Below are 22,147 nucleotides of genomic sequence, written 5' to 3'. Positions count from 1 at the left end.
CCTGTCGATGGACTTGAGATCGATCACTGGTCGGCCTTCAGAGACTCGGGGAGAAAAAAAAAAGTTGAGGAAGGGATTCGTTTTGAGTTCCAAAGATACCGCGGTGTCGCGACTCTACACAAAAGAAGCAAGGAAATTTCAAAGGATGTTGTTGTTTTTGCTGTTGGCCAAAGTCATAATTGGAACTACTGTGCTACTGTCGCGCGCGCTTGCGCGCGTATGTGTGTGTCTGTCTGTGTGAGTGCGCACGCGCGCGTGTGTGTATGTGTGTGTGAAGAGAGCGGTTTTAGGGGATTCGCAATCTTACGTGATGTGCACGTGTTTGGGTGTGTAGTGGATAAGGTGTGTGCTGGGGGGCGTGGGGGGTGTGCGGGGGTGGTGATGGTTGGAAGATAGAGGGTGAGAGACAGACAGACAGACAGAGACAGAAAGGGAGAGACAGAGAGGCGGAGAGAGACAGAGACGGAGCTGCGGATGGGAGAAAGAGACAGAGATGAAAGACAGACGGGTATATGAATGGTGTGGGTGAATTTGGCACACTTCGGGTGAATAAGACAGACTAACATACTGTGTGTGAATTAGACAGACAAATGAGTATTGATGGATTTGACATGTGTGCACTGAGCGATGGATTAGACAGGACAGATGAGCGTATTCGACGCTTTCATAATAGGGAATATGTCACATAATTTCCAATAGGATTATGAAGGTGTAGGCTATATTGTACTGCGTTGTTTTGTTGTTGTTGTTTTTGTTGTTGTTTTTTGTTTTGTGTGTGTGTGTGTGTGTGTGTGTGTGTGTGTGTTTCGAGTTTCTGTGGGAAAAGAAAATACAAAATTTCTTTGATAAAAAAAAAGAAAGAAAAAGAAAACGAAAGAAAAGGTCTACCACTGAAAGACTATCATTACGATAAACGCTTTTTTTTAAAACTTGGGTGACGACATTACTGGAACCAGCCAAAGACCAACTGAAAGCTTCCATGGAAAGTTTTTACATTGTTGATTAATGCGACTATAAACCCGTGTGTATTCAAATAACATACATATTTCATGTTTTCTTCAGTTAGTAGAATGCTTGTCCAGCTACCTCATGAATCAGTTCTGTAAAAATTTGAGTACAGCATAATAACCAAACTCCGCATCTTCAACTCCAATGTGAAGTCAATTCTGCTCTACGGATGCGAAACATGGCGGACAACACAGACGATGCAGCAGAAGATTCAGACATTCTTCAACACCTGTCTGAGGCGCATCTACAAGATCCGATGGCAGGAGAAGATCCGAAACGAAGATCTGTTGGAGCGAGCGGGACAGGAACCAGTGGCCAAGCAGATACTGCGGAGGAAGTGAGGCTGGATCGGACACACCCTCAGGAAGCCAGCGTCCAGCATCACACGCCAAGCCCTGACCTGGAACCCGCAGGGAAAGAGGAAGAGAGGCCGGCCTCGCAACAGCTGGAGGCGAGATACCGAGGCAGAGCTGAAGCAGCAAGGGACCAACTGGACTGGAATGGCCAGAACAGCCCAGAACAGAGTGCGATGGCGAGGGGTCGTCGATGGCCTATGCTCCACCAGGAGCGATGGGCAAAATGAATGGTGAAGGAATAAGCTGTACTCGCTGCTGCTGTGTGGTTCATATGTGACATGTACTTTGTATTTCGTGAGTTCCAGTTAAATATTTTAGAGAGGACTGTTTCCAGTAAAAAAAAAAAAAAAAATTATCTAATAACATCGAAATCGTGTATGTCCAAGATGTAGTTGTGGCTGTAAGATGATAAGTGGTATCTTTTGAAAAAAAACAAAAAAAACGAGATAAACTTGTTTATTGTCAGGAGAGACTGCTTTGATTACTACATGATCTGGACAGGACAGGAAACACGAACCCACGTCAACAATGAACGTCTGGCCCTCAACAGGTACAGCAGCGTTTCAAAGAAAACACAAAGTTGAACAGCTCAAAGCACTTCTCGTCTTTTCTGCAGTACTAGATTGCTGCACGTGCAACTAGGAAAACACGAGTTTCGAGTGACACGCGCGAACTACACCTCGACAGGCCGCATGGCGTCACGAGTTCCCACCAATTCCTTACCCCGTTTTTTTCAAAAGCCACAGCGTTTGTCCAGTCATGCTAATCCATTTCTGATACTGAAAATGCAGTACTAGAATGCCATTATTGGAACTGTGACAGCCCCCGATAGCACGAGCCTCCCGTTCGTGTGGATGTGTGAACGGCGATGGATTCTGGACGGATTGGCGTGGGAAATGCTGCTTGTCACACACACACACATACACACACACACACACACACACACACACACACACACCACAACACACACACACACACACACACACACAAACACACACACATACACACACCACAACACACACACACACACACACACACACACATCACAAGGATGTACAAATGATGATCTAAGGACAAAGCAGACAAAGTAGAGACTTAGCAAAAGACAGGCAGTGTGACACAGGAAGAAAGAGAAAGTGAAGGGTGACAGGAAAATTCTGAAACAGAGGTATGATAGTCAGTCGTGTCCGACTATGACCATCAGAACAGCAGAGGAGGCAACTGCTGTTCCGACTATTTGGGCTAGAATTTGATTATTGTAGAGAGTGTCTTGCCCAAGTTACATCCCCACTCTCTCGGCCAAGAGGGTTGTAGGACAGTCAGCGTTGGGATGGTTCCCAAAGGCCAACTACCCCACAAGGCTGCAGCACTAAGAACCAGTGCAATTTTGCCTCCTAGTTTGAGAGTCATAGTCCTTCACAAAAGACTAAGCTGTAAATGGTTTCCCATGGACTGGAGAAACCATTGATAATACAGCTCTCACTTTGCTGTTGGCCCAAATGTAAACTTATGTCAATCTGTGATATAAGCCGAGTGTTGGGCCGAGAAACAGAGATACAGAGAGAGGGGAGAGGAATCTTCTTCTTCATTCATGGGCTGCGACTCCAACATTCACTCATACAAACAAATGGGCTTTTATGTGCATGTCCATTTTTATCTTGCCTTATGGGCAGACACACTCCATTTTCGGGGATGGAGGGTTTATAACAGAGACAGGCAAAGTGAGAGGGAGAAGAGTTTCAGTTTCAGTTTCAGTAGCTCAAGGAGGCGTCACTGCGTTCGGACAAATCCATATACGCTACACCACATCTGCCAAGCAGATGCCTGACCAGCAGCGTAACCCAACGCGCTTAGTCAGGCCTTGAGAAAAAAAAGAAAAAAAAAAAAAGAGTACAACAACACACACACATGCACAGTATACAGTAGGTCAGCTTGAAGCCTTATTAAACACACACACACACACACACACACACACACACACACACACACACACACACACACATACCCAGTACACAGTATGTCAGCTTGAAGCCTCAAACACACACACACACATGCACAGTATACAGTATGTCAGCTTGAAGCCTTTATCTGAGAGTTTCATAGTAAATGTTCAACAAATTCTTCCTTTATAAAAGAAAAAAACAACAACAAAAAACCAAAAAGAAAACCGACCCACATGCATCAAAGCGAGCCGAGGGAGAAGAGAATGATCCCAACAGTCAGATAGTCCAAGGGATGGAGGCATCAGTGTACAGACAGACCCCCTGCATGTTGCACCACATCAGTGTGTGTCTGTCTGTTTGTCAATGGCACGTTCCATTTGTCTTGTTTGTAAGTCCTGGTTATAGTGCCTTGTGTTGTTAACCCTTTCACCGCCAAGCTCGCATTTATGCACAGGCGTGGTAGAGAACCCATGTCACTGAAAGGTGTACGATTCATTGGTCTGTCATCCATGAACTTTAACTCACTCAGTACGGCCAGTCCTCTCTTCTCCTCTACACAGACCCCTCGGATGTCCAGTGGGTGTCTGAATGACCCAACCTTTAGCTTCCGTCGTCAGAATTGTGGTATTCTTTGTCGACATTCACCTCTTCAGTGTAAGAGCCTTCCGCTTGTAATATTTTGATGGTGGTAATTGGGGAGAAACGCTGTTAACGTCGTCTCTTTCGCCGTTCGTATGGAAAGAGTTAAATTAATGGATAGGCCATAGTTTATATACATCGAAGGGGGAATCCCCGGCTATTCTTAGCCACTGTCTTGTCTGTTTATACCACAAGGGAATTTTGTACTCTAAATTGACTGGCGGTGAAGGGGTTAATTGTAACCATTCCCGCCCCCCCCCCCACCCCCCCCTCAATATTGATGTTAATTGTTAGTGCTCTGGGCCCTGTGCTAAACAGGTAGAAGAAATAGTGAATACCCATTATCATTATTATTCAACACTTCCTCTTCTGAAACAGTTAACTATCACGCAGCCCAGCAGGTCGTTTACTATCATATTCATGTGTCTGGCCTTTCCCCTCTCTTTCCCCTCTCGTTCCCCTCTCCTCTGTCTCTCTCCCCACACCTCTCTTTGTTCCCCTCTCCCTTGTCTCTCCCCCCACACCTCTCTTTGTTCCCTCCCTCTCCCTTGTCTCTCCCCCCCACACCTCTCTTTGTTCCCCTCTCCTCTGTCTCTCCCCCCACACTTCTCTTTGTTCCTCTCTCCTCTGTCTCCCCCCCCCCACACCTCTCTTTGTTCCCCTCTCCTCTGTCTCTCCCCCCACACCTCTCTTTGTTCCCCTCTCCTCTGTCTCTCCACCGACACCTCTCTTTGTTCCCCTCTCCCTTGTCTCTCCCCCGACACCTCTCTTTGTTCCCCTCTCCTCTGTCTCTCCCCCCCACACACACCTCTCTTTGTTCCCCTCTCCCTTGTCTCTCCCCCCCACACCTCTCTTTGTTCCCCTCTCCTCTGTCTCTCTCTCCCGACACCTCTCTTTGTTCCCCTCTCCCTTGTCTCTCCCCCCACACCTCTCTTTGTTCCCCTCTCCCTTGTCTCTCCCCCGACACCTCTCTTTGTTCCCCTCTCCCTTGTCTCTCCCCCCACACCTCTCTTTGTTCCCCTCTCCTCTGTCTCTCTCCCGACACCTCTCTTTGTTCCCCTCTCCCTTGTCTCTCCCCACACCTCTCTTTGTTCCCCTCTCCCTTGTCTCTCCCCACACCTCTCTTTGTTCCCCTCTCCTCTGTCTCCCCCCACACACACACCTCTCTTTGTTCCCCTCTCCTCTGTCTCTCCCCCCACACCTCTCTTTGTTCCCCTCTCCCTTGTCTCTCCCCCCACACCTCTCTTTGTTCCCCTCTCCTCTGTCTCCCCCCCCCCACCTCTCTTTGTTCCCCTCTCCTCTGTCTCCCCCCCCCACCTCTCTTTGTTCCCCTCTCCTCTGTCTCTCCCCCGACACCTCTCTTTGTTCCCCTCTCCCTTGTCTCTCCCCCCACACCTCTCTTTGTTCCCCTCTCCTCTCTCTCTCCCCACACCTCTCTTTGTTCCCCTCTCCTCTGTCTCTCTCCCCACACCTCTCTTTGTTCCTCTCTCCTCTGTCTCCTCCACCCACACACACACACCTCTCTTTGTTCCCCTCTCCCTTGTCTCTCTCCCCACACCTCTCTTTGTTCCCCTCTCCTCTGTCTCTCCCCCCACACTCTCTTTGTTCCCCTCTCCCTTGTCTCTCCCCCCTCCCCACCTCTCTTTGTTCCCCTCTCCTCTGTCTCTCCCCCCACACCTCTCTTTGTTCCCCTCTCCTCTGTCTCCCCCGCCCCCCCACCTCTCTTTGTTCCCCTCTCCTCTGTCTCCCCCCCCACACCTCTCTTTGTTCCCCTCTCCTCTGTCTCCCCCTCCCCCCCACACCTCTCTTTGTTCCCCTCTCCTCTGTCTCTCCCCCGACACCTCTCTTTGTCCCCTCTCCTCTGTCTCTCCCCCCACACCTCTCTTTGTTCCCCTCTCCTCTGTCCCCCCCCCCACACCTCTCTTTGTTCCTCTCTCCTCTGTCCCCCCCCCCCCCACACACACACCTCTCTTTGTTCCTCTCTCCTCTGTCCCCCCCCCCACACCTCTCTTTGTTCCTCTCTCCTCTGTCCCACACCTCTCTTTGTTCCTCTCTCCTCTGTCCCCCCCCCACACCTCTCTTTGTTCCCCTCTCCTCTGTCCCCCCCCACACCTCTCTTTGTTTCCCCTCTCCTCTCTCTCTCCCCACACCTCTCTTTGTTCCCCTCTCCTCTGTCTCTCTCCCCCACACACCTCTCTTTGTTCCTCTCTCCTCTGTCTCCTCCACCCACACACACACACCTCTCTTTGTTCCCCTCTCCCTTGTCTCTCTCCCCACACCTCTCTTTGTTCCCCTCTCCTCTGTCTCTCCCCCCACACTCTCTTTGTTCCCCTCTCCCTTGTCTCTCCCCCCCCCCACCTCTCTTTGTTCCCCTCTCCTCTGTCTCTCCCCCCCCACCTCTCTTTGTTCCCCTCTCCCTTGTCTCCCCCCCACACACACACACCCTCTCTTTGTTCCCCTCTCCTTGTCTCTCCCCCCCACACCTCTCTTTGTTCCCCTCTCCTCGTCTCTCCCCCACACCTCTCTTTGTTCCCCTCTCCTCTGTCTCCCCCCCCACCTCTCTTTGTTCCCCTCTCCCTTGTCTCTCCCCCCCACACCTCTCTTTGTTCCCCTCTCCCTTGTCTCTCTCCCCCACCTCTCTTTGTTCCCCTCTCCCTTGTCTCTCCCCCCCCCACCTCTCTTTGTTCCCCTCTCCTCTGTCTCTCCCCCCCACACCTCTCTTTGTTCCCCTCTCCTCTGTCTCTCCCCCCCCCCACCTCTCTTTGTTCCCCTCTCCTCTGTCTCTCCCCCCCACACCTCTCTTTGTTCCCCTCTCCTCTGTCTCTCCCCCCCCACCTCTCTTTGTTCCCCTCTCCTCTGTCTCTCCCCCCCACACCTCTCTTTGTTCCCCTCTCCTCTGTCTCCCCCCCCCCACCTCTCTTTGTTCCCCTCTCCTCTGTCTCTCCCCCCCCACACCTCTCTTTGTTCCCCTCTCCTCTGTCTCTCCCCCCCCCACCTCTCTTTGTTCCCCTCTCCTCTGTCTCTCCCCCCCACACCTCTCTTTGTTCCCCTCTCCTCTGTCTCTCCCCCCCCACCTCTCTTTGTTCCCCTCTCCTCTGTCTCTCCCCCCCACACCTCTCTTTGTTCCCCTCTCCTCTGTCTCTCCCCCCCACACCTCTCTTTGTTCCCCTCTCCTCTGTCTCTCCCCCCCCACACCTCTCTTTGTTCCCCTCTCCTCTGTCTCTCCCCCCCACACCTCTCTTTGTTCCCCTCTCCTCTGTCTCTCCCCCCCCCACCTCTCTTTGTTCCCCTCTCCTCTGTCTCTCCCCCCACACCTCTCTTTGTTCCCCTCTCCTCTGTCTCTCCCCCCCACACCTCTCTTTGTTCCCCTCTCCTCTGTCTCTCCCCCACACCTCTCTTTGTTCCCCTCTCCTCTGTCTCTCCCCCCCACACACACCTCTCTTTGTTCCCCTCTCTCTGTCTCTCCCCCCCCACACCTCTCTTTGTTCCCCTCTCCTCTGTCTCTCCCCCCCCCACACCTCTCTTTGTTCCCCTCTCCTCTGTCTCTCCCCCCACACCTCTCTTTGTTCCCTCTCCTCTGTCTCTCCCCCCCACACCTCTCTTTGTTCCCCTCTCCTCTGTCTCTCCCCCCACACCTCTCTTTGTTCCCCTCTCCTCTGTCTCTCTCCCCCACACCTCTCTTTGTTCCCCTCTCCTCTGTCTCTCTCCCCCACACCTCTCTTTGTTCCCTCTCCTCTGTCTCTCCCCCCACACCTCTCTTTGTTCCTCTCTCCTCTGTCTCTCTCCCCCACACCTCTCTTTGTTCCCCTCTCCTCTGTCTCTCCCCCGACACCTCTCTTTGTTCCCCTCTTCTCTGTCTCTCCCCCCACACCTCTCTTTGTTCCCCTCTTCTCTGTCTCTGCCCCCACACCTCTCTTTGTTCCCCTCTCCTCTGTCTCTCCCCCCACACACCTCTCTTTGTTCCCCTCTCCTCTGTCTCTCCCCCCACACCTCTCTTTGTTCCCCTCTCCTCTGTCTCTCCCCCCCACACCTCTCTTTGTTCCCCTCTCCTCTGTCTCTCCCCCGACACCTCTCTGTGTTCCCCTCTCCTCTGTCTCCCCCGCCCCCCCCCTCCCACACACACACCTCTCTTTGTTCCCCTCTCCCTTGTCTCTCCCGACACCTCTCTTTGTTCCCTTTCCCTTGTCTCTCTCCCCACACCTCTCTTTGTTCCCCTCTCCTCTGTCTCCCCCCCACACACACACCTCTCTTTGTTCCCCTCTCCCTTGCCTCTCCCCCCCCCCCCACACCTCTCTTTGTTCCTCTCTCCTCTGTCTCCCCCCCCCCCACACCCACACACCTCTCTTTGTTCCCCTCTCCTTTGTCTCTCCCCCCACACCTCTCTTTGTTCCCCTCTCCTCTGTCTCTCCCCCACACACCTCTCTTTGTTCCCCTCTCCTCTGTCTCTCCCCCAACACCTCTCTTTGTTCTCCTCTCCCTTGTCTCTCCCCCGACACCTCTCTTTGTTCCCCTCTCCCTTATCTCTCTCCCGACACCTCTCTTTGTTCCCCTCTCCTCTGTCTCTCCCCCCACACCTCTCTTTGTTCCCCTCTCCTCTGTCTCTCCTCCCACACATCTCTTTGTTTCCTTTTGATACTTTTTCTGGTGATTGAAGAAATAAATGCAAAGTACAGCAGTTCACTTTATCTTAAAGTCTGAAATGACCAAACCCATGTGAACAGAAAATATAGAGCTTAGGACAATGAACATGCGATACCATGCAAAACCAAACAAGGCCGTTGCTGTGGTTTCAATGTAAGAACAGTCCCTTCTTTCTTCCCTTGTGTCCTTGGAAAGACAGACAGACGGACAGACAGACCAACAGTCAAAGATGGACAGACAGACAGACAGACAGACGTGATCATTACTGATGTAAAGACTCGTCATCAGCCTCATAATCAACATTTCAATGGCAGACGTATCTGCCAGAGCTGCTATCCTTCAAGAGTGGAAAGATGCAAAATCAAAGACTACTGCAATGCCATGTGTCCAGGAAACTTGATTTGAATAAATACTATGCACACACCACAATCATGTGGAAAACAGCAGCACACACACTTTTATAACACAGTATAAGTCATTCAAACAACCAGGTCTTTTATTTCAAAATACACAGAATACAGCAGCGATTTTTGTTTTTGTTTTTAATAACAAGTATACATTCTAAAACTAGATGTTGGAATATACACAAATTGAGTATAGCACCATTTTAGTAGTTCTTCAAGTGCAACTGCTTAACAGCTAAAAATATGGATGTAAAGACAGATAGAAAATATATAATGTCACTTACATAAATATATATTTTGGCTTTGGAAGCACATTACAAATTATGTACATCCTCTCCTTGGTGGATTCAAAGGCACTAAAATGCAGTATAACAGATCTTCAAGCTAAGATGGAGGCAACTAATATACAAGCTGGAATGTTAGTTACCTTCAATCAAAATGTTTTACAAACATGCAAATAATTGTTCAGAAGCTGTACAAAACAGGCTATAAAATACCATCAAAATGTCTTTAAACATAAAAATAATTGTGTTCGAAAGTTGTGCAAAAAAAGGTTAAAAAAAAACCCATTCATTAAAATGTTTTATATAGATGCAAATAATTGTGCTCAGAAGTCGAGTAAAATAGGTTGTAAAATCATTCAGAAGTGTGTATGTTACATGAACAGGAACGTATGTACAAAAATTTGAAAGAATTATCTGTAGACATGAGCAATCACTTGTATTAAGTACTGACGAACAAAAAGTGGAATTAGTTCTGAACTGAAAGAGGAGTTGTTAGCATGCAAACACTTCACCGATACATCACAAACATGCTGCTCAAAAATACCAATGCATTTTCTTAATAAATTGCATGCATGGCTCTGTATTAGTACACATCATGTCTGATATACATATCCATGCAAGATATACATCAATATGCCACATAAACCCAACTAAAGTAAACACAAAGAGATTAAAAAAAAAAAAAAACAGCCACAATTCTTGTTCAAAATTATCTGTTATCAAATCACTGCATAAACTGAATCAATCATACACTATTTCAAGTATTTGTAGGTGTCTACAGCAGAGAGAGGAAAATAAAAGCAAAAAAAAACCCAAACCAACAACAGAAGTCACAGAAATGGCCTGAAATAAAGAAAACAGCAAGAGCAATCTACAGGATAATTCTAACCATTCTGAACGCATTATTCAGTTAGCAAAGGTGCAGCTGTAGATTTAAGGCCAGACACTACAGTCAAATAACGACTTTTTTTTCTCTCCGACTATATCTCTCTCTTTTTTTTTTTGTCTACTAGGTCTATCATCACTTGTGGATCACAAAAAAAGTGTTCTTAGATTTCTGTGAATATCCTGTTGCAATGGAAACAAATCAAAATGGCCACCAAACAATGTATCAAAGAAATTGGGTTTGTGGTGCATGTGGTGCATTCAAACACTTTTTGTTATGTGGACTTGATACACAATGACATTGTCGTCATTTTCACGTGAGACTGTGTTGATTCTTCAATTATTGTACTTTTTTATGAATTTTTGAAATTTTGGGTATTGCGAAATCATCAAAATTTACAATGGGTAAAAAGATGGGAACTGCTATAAATTAAAACCCAGAGAATATTTTCAAACATACTCGTGACAAAACTTCAATAACATGTTATAAAACAATCATGCAAAGTCTCATGGTTGTAGGTTTACTTATCGTTGCGCAAGTCCAAAGCATGTTGTCAAGGCCAGAAACTTGACGACTTGCGTCGAAATTGAACAACAACAAAAAAATTAATAAACACTTTCGTGATTCAGCAAGCAATCTTTATGGGCAATTTTTTCATTGTTAAAGACATCTTTACAGTGGAAAAACGTTTGCATATGATAGAAGAGATGTTCAAGAATCAAAATCCATCAAAAACCCAAATTATGAAAAAATCATTTTGGTCTCTTTTGCACTGCCGTGTCCCCCCTTAAAAGAGATAACTCCTTTATAAAGTAGTTCTTGTCCTCATGATGCACTTTTAATGAAAGAAGTGATGCAGACTATTTCCCTTTCTTCGTCATCAACCAGTCTTCTTCTTCTTCTTCTGCGTTCACTCGTATGCACACGAGTGGGCTTTTACGTGTATGACCGTTTTTACCCCGCCATGTAGGCAGCCATACTCCGTTTTCGGGGGTGTGCATGCTGGGTATGTTCTTGTTTCCATAACCCACCGAACGCTGACATGGATTACAGGATCTTTAACGTGTGTATTTGATCTTCTGCTTGCATATACACATGAAGGGGGTTCAGGCACTAGCAGGTCTGCACATATGTTGACCTGGGAGATCATAAAAATCTCCACCCTTTACCCACCAGGCGCCGTCACCGTGATTCGAACCCGGGACCCTCAGATTGACAGTCCAACGCTTTAACCATTCGGCTATTGCGCCCGTCATCAACCAGTCTAAGTCACTATCATTGCAGACATTAACATTTTCAAGTTTAAAATTCCCATAGCCTTTAGCAGCTACCAGGGCAGTGAAATCATATTCACTGCACCTAAGTCACTGCCTAGGAAGGTGAAGCCTGCTTTACAGACACAGCAGGTCAAAATGTCACATATTCTTCATTGCACTGATATAACTGTGGCCCAGGTTATGAACAAGTCTCTCAAGAAACAATTAAGAAGTGTCAGCTGAATGAAAGACAAAACATTTTTAGAACAGATGTCAGCTTCTTTAACGCTGTAGTGAGTGACCCTGCCTCAGACTGACCTGCCCCCCCAGCCTTAGCCTGCTGCCAACACACTGAAAGAAAACCACCAGCTGTAAAAAAAAAAAACCTGCACTGCATGCCTGAATGGAGCCCACGCTGTCATCACCAGATCTTGTGTACAATAATGAAAAAATGATGTCGAGTTTCACTGTGCTGTTTATAAGTTTTGTGCATGAATGGTTTTTAGCCAACATCGTGCAAAACTGCCCAAATCCTGAGCAGGACATGAGTGTCGTCCACCCCTGACCATGCCATGCTCATGCTGACTTGTGCCCACAACAACAGCAACATCTGGCACTGACAAAATCTTCTGCACCATCTTCTTTGTCACCGTTACTGCCTGCTATTTTCATTTTCTTGGGGGGTGAAAAAAGAATCATCAGAATCCTTGTCAGCAGAACTGTCAAAATCCAGCAGATAAGGAATCTCCTCATTCGACAAAGGTTGTTTTCAAGACATTTTCTTACTGAAAGTTGACCAAACTGTGCGTAAAAACATTCAACTTCTGAAGCGAAGCAATATCAGCAAGGGAAATTACTGTGTTGCAACCAAAAGTGTGCACACTCAAAGCAACCACAGGTTTTGTACCTTAACCTGCTTTACAAGCTGACTCCTATTTCAGCTGTCTGCATTACTGACGGAATACGACTGCACACGTATTTCATCACAGATGTGTTAAAAAAATTTGTTGATCCATTTAGATTAAAATGTAACAGTTAAAAACTGACCCAGTTAAACATTTCTTGCAGTACTTATTTACAAAAAAGGGATTCAGAATTTCATCACAGATACATTCATCAAAGTAACAAGCTGGAATGTGTCCAAAACAATATTCAGTCATCTATCAGGAATCAGCCTGCCAGTTAACACACCATGAACTGCTGCACAAGTTCCCTTTAAAACAAGCAGATTGTTAGACTCAAAGCCAAAGGACGTGACAGAAGGAAAAGGAAAAGAAGACAAAAATAAAATGAAAAAAAAAAAGGTCCTCCTTCATCATCATCAAAAAAAAAAAAAAAAAAAAAAAAGTGCCAAATTCTGTGGCCTTTGATGCCCTGCTCTCATGGTGAGTTTTGACCCCCCTCCACTTCCGTGCTTGGGGTGATTCATGTCAAGGTCTCCAGTGTTGGTAGATTAAACGGGGGACTGTCGGAGGGACGTGGTGGTGGTCTCCACTCTGGGGGGACGCTCGCTCGGCCTGGCTCCATGACTTAAGTGATTACTGTTGTCAGTAGGGGGCTTAGTAGGCGGTGTCCTAAGTACCTTAAATCAGAACAGGCGCTACTGAACACCAGTGAAGTGACTCAGCAGCAGTGAAGAATCTCCTGTTGTGTGTGGCCCCCTGATGACCAGTCATCAATGGTTCCGTGTGGACTGCCGATGCTGGGGCTGTGACCCTGATGACCAGTCATCAATGGTTCCGTGTGGACTGCCGATGCTGGGGCTGTGACCCTGATGACCAGTCATCGGTGGTTCCGTGTGGACTGCCGATGCTGGGGCTGTGACCCTGATGACCAGTCATCAATGGTTCCCTGTGGACTGCCGATGCTGGGGCTGTGACCCTGATGACCAGTCATCAATGGTTCCCTGTGGACTGCCGATGCTGGGGCTGTGACCCTGATGACCAGTCATCAATGGTTCCCTGTGGACTGCCGATACTGGGGCTGTGACCCTGATGACCAGTCATCAATGGTTCCATGTGGACTGCCGATGCTGGGGCTGTGACCCTGATGACCAGTCATCGATGGTTCCCTGTGGACTGCCGATGCTGGGGCTGTGACCCTGATGACCAGTCATCAATGGTTCCGTGTGGACTGCCGATGCTGGGGCTGTGACCCTGATGACCAGTCATCAATGGTTCCCTGTGGACTGCCGATGCTGGGGCTGTGACCCTGATGACCAGTCATCAATGGTTCCCTGTGGACTGCCGATGCTGGGGCTGTGACCCTGATGACCAGTCATCAATGGTTCCCTGTGGACTGCCGATGCTGGGGCTGTGACCCTGATGACCAGTCATCAATGGTTCCCTGTGGACTGCCGATGCTGGGGCTGTGACCCTGATGACCAGTCATCAATGGTTCCCTGTGGACTGCCGATGCTGGGGCTGTGACCCTGATGACCAGTCATCAATGGTTCCCTGTGGACTGCCGATGCTGGGGCTGTGACCCTGATGACCAGTCATCAATGGTTCCCTGTGGACTGCCGATGCTGGGGTTGTGACCCTGATGACCAGTCATCAATGGTTCCCTGTGGACTGCCGATGCTGGGGCTGTGACCCTGATGACCAGTCATCAATGGTTCCCTGTGGACTGCCGATGCTGGGGCTGTGACAGACACACCTGGCTGTGGCTGTGTATGGGGGGCTTGGAATGAGTGGATGGGAGTAATGCTACAGAGATGGTACAGATAATGGAGGGAGGGGTGGGGGGGGGTGTTGGGAGGCAGGGGGGGGGGGAGTGAGTAAAAATCTGCAGGAAAGAAGAAATTACCAAAATGGAATTTTCAGAAAGCATTGCAACAAGACAAAAAAGAAAACAAACAAAGAAGAACCCTAAATTAAACAAAACTTTTCTTTTTCTGTTCCATAAAGACGATGAAACAAGCCAATGAAAAACGGATAAATAGATTTAAAAAAAAAACAACAACACAAAGAGCAGTAATGCATAAACAACAGTGCCAGTCACCCCCTTAACTGCACCAAATCACACACAGTAACAAGGAAAGACTTATGTAAAAAAACAACAGTATACATCTTTTGCATCACTAAGTTAAACCCCACAGCAGCAAATACAGACATTTCAGAAACAATTTCTCTTTTCAAATCACTGACATCAACAAGTAATAAGTAACAATTAGGAAAACCTTTTACCACAGTTCTGGTCTCATGAACTACAATAAATCACACAATAACAAGGGAAGACTTCAAAACATCTGTCTCTTGCATCATCAGCAGAAAGAAATAACAGAAAGTAACAACACAGTCTTCAACATCACAGTCTCCATGCCATCATTACAGACAGCGCCAAACAGTGTGGGGAAGACCCAGGGAGGCACAGCACAGAATGGTTCAAACACAGCTGAAGGAGAAGGGTTACCTCTCTCCGGACGAAGGAATGCATGAGCATTCCTACATAAAATGTATTTGGTTTCAGACGACGGAATGGAAAAGCATTTTCAAGAAATAAAAATCCATCACGTGCTGTACACGTGATTTTGTGATTAGCCAAGCAGAGTGCGCTATTCTGGGTCACTCCACAATCGAATGGTATGATTGGCCAGCCTGTCATGTGTGGCCCGTCTCGCACACACACTGACAAAGTCACTGACCGGTCGTCTGCTTGCGTGCCAGCCTGTTAGCAAAGCGGGCTCATCTCAAAATGTTGTGAAGTGAACAAGGCAGCGACGGCAACGTTTTAGGGTTGCCGAAGTACTTGAAATGCTACAAACTGAAGGGTCGACATTGAAGAGGTGGATGATGATAAAGAAGAATGCGAATTTAATGCAGAAAGCGAGCATGGGTATGGTGATTCGGGGTGAAAAATTGGCAGTATTTTCTACATATGGCAAAACTGTAAAAATAAGATGAGAAATTTGATTTTTTTTTTTATATGTAATAGCTCAACACATAATAAACCAGTTCTGAAAGTTTCATTTTCTTACTCTGTATTTTGTATTTTTTGTAATTTTTTCCAAATTACAAATGGGCCGTCTGTGGGGAAAAGCAAGGGAGAAAACTTGTCGTCCTGAGTTAAAGCTGGGGAGTCAGCACAGGACGGGCAGCAGTGGGGATCTCTGGTGACAGCCACAGGGCATGAAGACAGTTGTGCTGAGCTGAACCAAAAAAAACATCCATCCATCAATGGAACATTACCATTCTCCCAACAATCTTCCAGCTGAACAGCCATCAACAGCATTCCTGTCAAGGTCAACATTTCTTTCTAAGACACTGATTACAAAAAAAAAAAACCCAAACACATTCTCTTACATAATTTCCATGTTTTTATATTAAACACAAAAATCAAAATACACATGAAAATAATGGTTGTGAAGATCGCAACAAACCTTTCCTGTTCTTGTCTGAATGCAAAACATGAACATGCTTCAAAATTTACCTATCAACTGGACTACAATAGCAATGTCAAAATATTAAGTGCTAAATCCAGACGTAAAATATGAAGCTAGAATAACAAGAATAAGCACTAAAATATATAATGCGCAACCAGTGGTATTAAAAAAAAAAGACAATTTAAAAGCAAAATCAATAGCATTCAGCCACTGTTAAAACATGTGCTTTTTGTTTGTTTGCTTGCGGTTGTTTTTTGTTTGTGTTTGGTTGTTGTTGCTGTTTATTTCCACACTTACTCATCTGTAAAGTGGTGGTGTTGTAAAGCATCAGTGACCAGGAACACCACAGTAAATTAAGGGGAGTTCATTATTATCATCCTTGTGAGAAACTTACTGCAAATAGCATTCCTTTGGAACTCAGTTAACTACAGAAACCATCAGCAGCCAACTCGGATATTTTTCATCCCTTTCCCTACACTGAACAAGAAGGCAGTACGGTTTTAAATGGCTGTATGGTAAATATTAAGAAAAATATATGATAACAATGTCAAGGAGTGATCACATTCTATTTGTTATTCTGATCATTACCAGGCATGACAGTCAACAGCAAATATTAACAAATCAATACATACAAGGTTGTTTTTCATCACTCTGGAATATAAACTGACATAAGCTTATTGGTGTATGCACATAAACATTTATATACTTCATGAATCGTAATAACATTAATAATAAAACAGTCTGAATGCATATGCAGAATATTTGCAACAATACATTTAATAGGAAAAAAAAACACCAGTAATTACAATTCAATCATTTGCTTTCTCAAACAGTACCTTAGCTGCTGAGGATTTAGTTAAAGTTTGTGAATACAGCAAGCTTTGTAAAGTAATAAAACAGTGTCTGCCTCATGGGGTAAATGATGTTCTTTGACTTCACTTGAGACGTGTGTGCATGTTTGTATATGTGTGTGCATGTCCACGTATGAACATGTTTGTGCAAAATTACATAAAAGAAATAATGGCATTCTATTTTAAGTGGTATCCTTGTGTAATCTGACTCAACATCAGCAAAATACACTGAAAAGGTTAACTACCTGTTCCAAAATGATGCAGCGTTTCAGTTTCCTTTATCACACAGAAGAAGACACTTCAACAGTGACCAAGACTATTTACCATGCCATATAGAATTCAGTATGATAATTAGACGTTGTACATCCTGTGTCCTTGAGCTTGTATCTCATGGAAGGATGCTTCCCTCAAAAGAAGAAACACACACACACACACACACACACAAACACACACACACACACACACACACAAACACACACACAAACACACACACACACAAACACACACACACACAAACACACACACAAACACACACACACACACACACACACACACAAAAACACACACACACACACACACACACACACACACACACACACACACACACAAACACACACACACACACACACACACAAACACAAACACACAAACCACAGCAGAGTAAAAAAAAAAAAAGTGAACATTCCCTCCAAGACCGTACATCACAAGTCTCCACCCCCACACACTGCCACAGGGCTGGTGCAGCAGTGGACTCTTAACTAGCCTCACATCCTTGTACACAAAGAACCGCCCCTCACCATCACAAGACATGAGGTCTGGGCACAGCACCCACAGAACAAAATACTGGGAAGCAGGCCTCACTGGCAGGTGAAAACAATGCCCTTTTTTCATAAAGGAACTGTTGTTGTTTTTGGCTTTGTTGCTTGTTTCCTTCATGCTCCTGTGCTGGTCTCTCTCTCAGTCAACCTCTGCGTGTGTCTGCCCTTCTGCGTATCTGTCTGTATCTCACGGTATAAATCAGCGTTGGAGCTCCGTGCAGACGCTACAAGGACCCAACTGAAGCAGCAGATGTCACGTAGCGAAACTGACCACCACAGCTGGGAGACACTGGCAGCAAACAGATCTGCCTGGAAAACTTCCACCAGGAAAGCTGTCAGGAAATTTGAAAAGGAAAGGACACAGACAGCCAGGGAAAAACGCGAGCGGAGAAAGGTAGGCATCGTCTCAAGTTCACCCCTCCAGCGACCAGCCAACCTTCACGTGCGCCAGCTGTTCCCGGCAATGCAAGTCCAGGATTGGCCTGTACAGCCACCAGAAGGCTTGCCTCACCCGGACTAGACCTTCTTCCCAGTGATCTTCGGATACGAAGAAACTGCCATCAAATCTAAAAATAAAATATTTCTGTGCACAAAACCCCAAAAGCTTCCTTGTTGGTCCCGGGTTCCAGTTCACAAACACTCAAAGATCTCCCAAGATCACTGTATCACTTCACTAACTGGGACAGGTTACACCAAAGTCTGCTAAAAGACTAGAAAATAAAACTATACTGTTTAAAAACAATGGGGGTATAAACAGTGAGGAATGCTGTCAAGTGGTTCCTTTCTTACATTATAAATGTGCAAAATTTCAAGGTGTAGTGAATGTGTAATGTGTTAATTTGTTTTCCTGAGTTTGAATGTGAAGATTTTTTTTTTATCAAAGAATTTATTTGTATACACAACAAAGCTGACCTGGAAGACTGGAGTGTACAGAAGAAACAAAGTCAGAATAAAACAACAAAAAATGTTTGGATGAACCTTCAAAGTGCAGCCAGAACAACAGGGAAGGCTCACCCAAGGGCTCTTACAACTACTCACTAACAGTTCAGCTTGCATGCACCTCTGTGTCAGCACACAACAGATTCTGCTTTTAGTCTGATCTACAGCACCACTGACAATGTCTGTCGCTCTGTGAGGAGCAGCCGTCAAGATGACAGATGACCACCCAACACACGCCTCTGGCTGTCACACAGTTGTTGATGATCAGATCCACCGATTCAGACGTTGGTGGTGACTGAGGGGTGGACGGGCGGGGCAAAGCAGCGGATCTGTTCCACCGGAGTGGCACTGCCGCCGTCTGTGTAGTTGTTGAGGATGGAGAAGATCTGGGTGTTGAGCATCTGGAACTTGCGGATTCTGTCCACCACCTTCTTCAGGCTCTGTGGAAAACGAGACAACCCAGTTCAGCAAGGAGTAGTTTAAAAAGATGAACAGGAATACAAAGGAAAATTTCTGCCTAAATTACATTTAATGTAACGTACGTATCATGACCCTCTAGTGCAGATTCCCGCAGGGGGTCTGGTTCCTGACCTGTGCAAACTACTACCTGCTTATGTGGAGAAAATGAAAGTAGGTGCAGCTAATTACCTCCTGTTAGTAGATAACCTCACTTCCCTCTTTTTCCGGCAGCCATCTTCCTTTCTGCTCCTGTGCTCTTCACATGGCTAATTTTTTTTTTTTTTTTTTTTGCATTTTCTGTTTTTCTACCAGTTCCTTGTGTGTGTTGTGTGTGTGGTCATGCTGTTTAACAGGTCACAGAATTATCCTGCTCATCTGGGCAATTGGGCTGAAATAAGCCGATATCACTATCAGTCAGCGGACACTCAGGGCCCTTTGTCTCAGGTTCTGTAAACAACGCTACTCCAGGTTCTGTAAACGCTACTCCAGGTTCTGTAAACAACGCTACTCTGTAAACAACGCTACTCCAGGTTCTGTGAACAACGCTACTCCAGGTTCTGTAAACAACACTACTTTGTAAACAACGCTTCTCCAGGTTCTGTAAACAACACTACTCTGTAAACAATGCTACTCCAGGTTCTGTAAACAACACTACTTTGTAAACAACGCTACTCCAGGTTCTGTAAACAACATTACTTTGTAAACAACGCTTCTCCAGGTTCTGTAAACAACACTACTCTGTAAACAACGCTACTCCAGGTTCTGTAAACAACACTACTTTGTAAACAACGCTACTCCAGGTTCTGTAAACAACACTACTTTGTAAACAACGCTACTCCAGGTTCTGTAAACAACACTACTCCAAGTTCTGTAAACAACGCTACTCTGTAAACAACACTACTCTGTAAACAATGCTACTCCAGGTTCTCTAAACAACACTACTTTGTAAACAACACTAACACCAGGTTCTGTAAACAACACTACTTTGTAAACAACGCTTCTCCAGGTTCTGTAAACAACACTACTCTGTAAACAACGCTACTCCAGGTTCTGTAAACAACACTACTTTGTAAACAACGCTACTCCAGGTTCTGTAAACAACACTACTTTGTAAACAACGCTACTCCAGGTTCTGTAAACAACACTACTCCAAGTTCTGTAAACAACGCTACTCCAGGTTCTGTAAACAATGCTACTCCAGGTTCTCTAAACAACACTACTTTGTAAACAACACTAACACCAGGTTCTGTAAACAACACTAACACCAGGTTCTGTAAACAACGCTACTCCAGGTTCTGTAAACAACACTAACACCAGGTTCTGTAAACAACACTAACACCAGGTTCTGTAAACAACGCTACTCCAGGTTCTGTAAACAACACTAACACCAGGTTCTGTAAACAACGCTAACACCAGGTTCTGTAAACAACACTAACACCAGGTTCTGAAAACAACGCTACACCAGGTTCTGTAAACAACGCTAACACCAGGTTCTGTAAACAACGCTACTCCAGGTTCTGTAAACAACACTAACACCAGGTTCTGTAAACAACACTAACACCAGGTTCTGTAAACAACGCTACACCAGGTTCTGTAAACAACGCTAACACCAGGTTCTGTAAACAACGCTACTCCAGGTTCTGTAAACAACGCTACTCCAGGTTCTGTAAACAACACTAACACCAGGTTCTGACAGGAGGGAGCGGGGCAAGGGGGAAGGTGGAGGAGTAGCGTTGTTTACAGAACCTGGTGTAGCGTTGTTTACAGAACAACGACAACAACAAAAAGGTCATAAGGCCTTTGACATCACAGTCAACAACAACGACGACAACAAAAAGGTCATAAGGCCTTTGACACCACAGTCAACAACAACGACAACAACAAAAAGGTCATAAGGCCTTTGACACCACAGTCAAGGAAAAATAAGAACACACACATGAAGCCTTTGACCCCACAGTCAAGGAAAAAAAAACAAAACAAAAAACAAACACACACACACACATTCACTCACAAAGCCTTTGACACCACAGCCACACACACACACACACACACACACACACACACACACAAGCAGAAAAAGGCCTTAGACACCTCAGTAAAAAAATAACACACACACAAAAAAAACCCACAAAGTCTTTGACACCAAAAAGAAAAAGAAACACTCACAAATCCTGTGACATTGTCGTTCTTGATGGTCTTCATGTCCACACGGTTGACGTTCAGCAGATGGTAGCAGAAGTCCAGTGTCTCAAAGCGCCGCTGCTGCCCCAGGACGGTGATCAGCACACAGCCCGCCCACGTCAGCCCTTCGCCAAACATCTGTCTGTTCACCCAACACCCAACCAACATTGGCATGGCTTTACTTTCTGTGTTTCGGTTACATTTCAGACCATCTCTCACAGTACAATCATGTTCTTTCCGGCTTATTTTCTGTTTGCAACAACATTTCAGACCATCTCTTACAATATAATGATGTTCTTTCCAGGTTACTTTGTGTTTCTAACAACATTTCAGACCATCTCTTACAGTACAATCATGTTCTTTCCAGCTTACTTTGTGTTTCTAACAACATTTCAGACCATCTCTTACAGTACAATCATGTTCTTTCCAGCTTACTTTGCACTTCTAACAACATTTCAGACCATCTCTTACAGTACAATCATGTTCTTTCCAGCTTACTTTGCACTTCTAACAACATTTCAGACCATCTCTTACAGTACAATCATGTTCTTTCCAGCTTACTTTGCACTTCTAACAACATATCAGACCATCTCTTACAGTACAATCATGTTCTTTCCAGCTTACTTTGTGTTTCTAACAACATTTCAGACCATCTCTTACAGCACAATCATGTTCTTTCCAGTTACTTTGCACATCTAACAACATTTCAGACCATCTCTTACTGCACAATCATGTTCTTTCCAGCTTACTTTGCATTTATAACAACATTTCAGACCATCTCTTACAGTACAATCATGTTCTTTCCAACTTACTTTGCACTTCTAACAACATTTCAGACCATCTCTTACTGTACAATCATGTTCTTTCCAGCTTACTTTGAGTTTCTAACAACATATCAGACCATCTCTTACAGTCTGTTTGAACAGAAAATGATAATAATGACTGCTCTTGTTGTTGGGTCAGAATATCAGATCAAAGTGCCAAGTTTAGAGAATACAAAAATATAAATATAACAGTAAATGAAGTTTGCATATAATTAGGCTTCATTCTTTTTTCTTTTTTTGTGCCCATCCCAGAGGTGCAACATTGTTTTAAACA

The 22,147-nt window shown here is 45.5% G+C and overlaps 1 protein-coding gene across 1 annotated transcript in view; it reads right to left on the bottom strand.

Annotated features, from left to right (window-relative positions):
• Positions 1-9,061: 9,061 nt before the first annotated feature.
• The window catches only part of LOC143280847 (cytoplasmic FMR1-interacting protein 2-like), an 82,593-nt gene continuing 69,507 nt past the window's right edge, over positions 9,062-22,147 (bottom strand). Inside the window, exons 28-29 of the mRNA XM_076585565.1 lie at positions 21,035-21,191; positions 9,062-18,849 (exon numbers count right to left, since the gene is read on the bottom strand). Of these exons, the coding sequence (XP_076441680.1) occupies positions 18,688-18,849; positions 21,035-21,191 (319 nt within the window). The 3' untranslated portion in view covers positions 9,062-18,687. The remainder of the gene's footprint in view (positions 18,850-21,034; positions 21,192-22,147) is intronic.

This window comes from Babylonia areolata, chromosome 4, assembly GCF_041734735.1.
Source record: "Babylonia areolata isolate BAREFJ2019XMU chromosome 4, ASM4173473v1, whole genome shotgun sequence".
Lineage (NCBI taxonomy): Eukaryota > Metazoa > Mollusca > Gastropoda > Neogastropoda > Buccinidae > Babylonia > Babylonia areolata.
The sequence above is the reverse complement of the archived record's forward strand: the minus strand, read 5'-3'. Positions and strand labels throughout refer to the sequence as shown.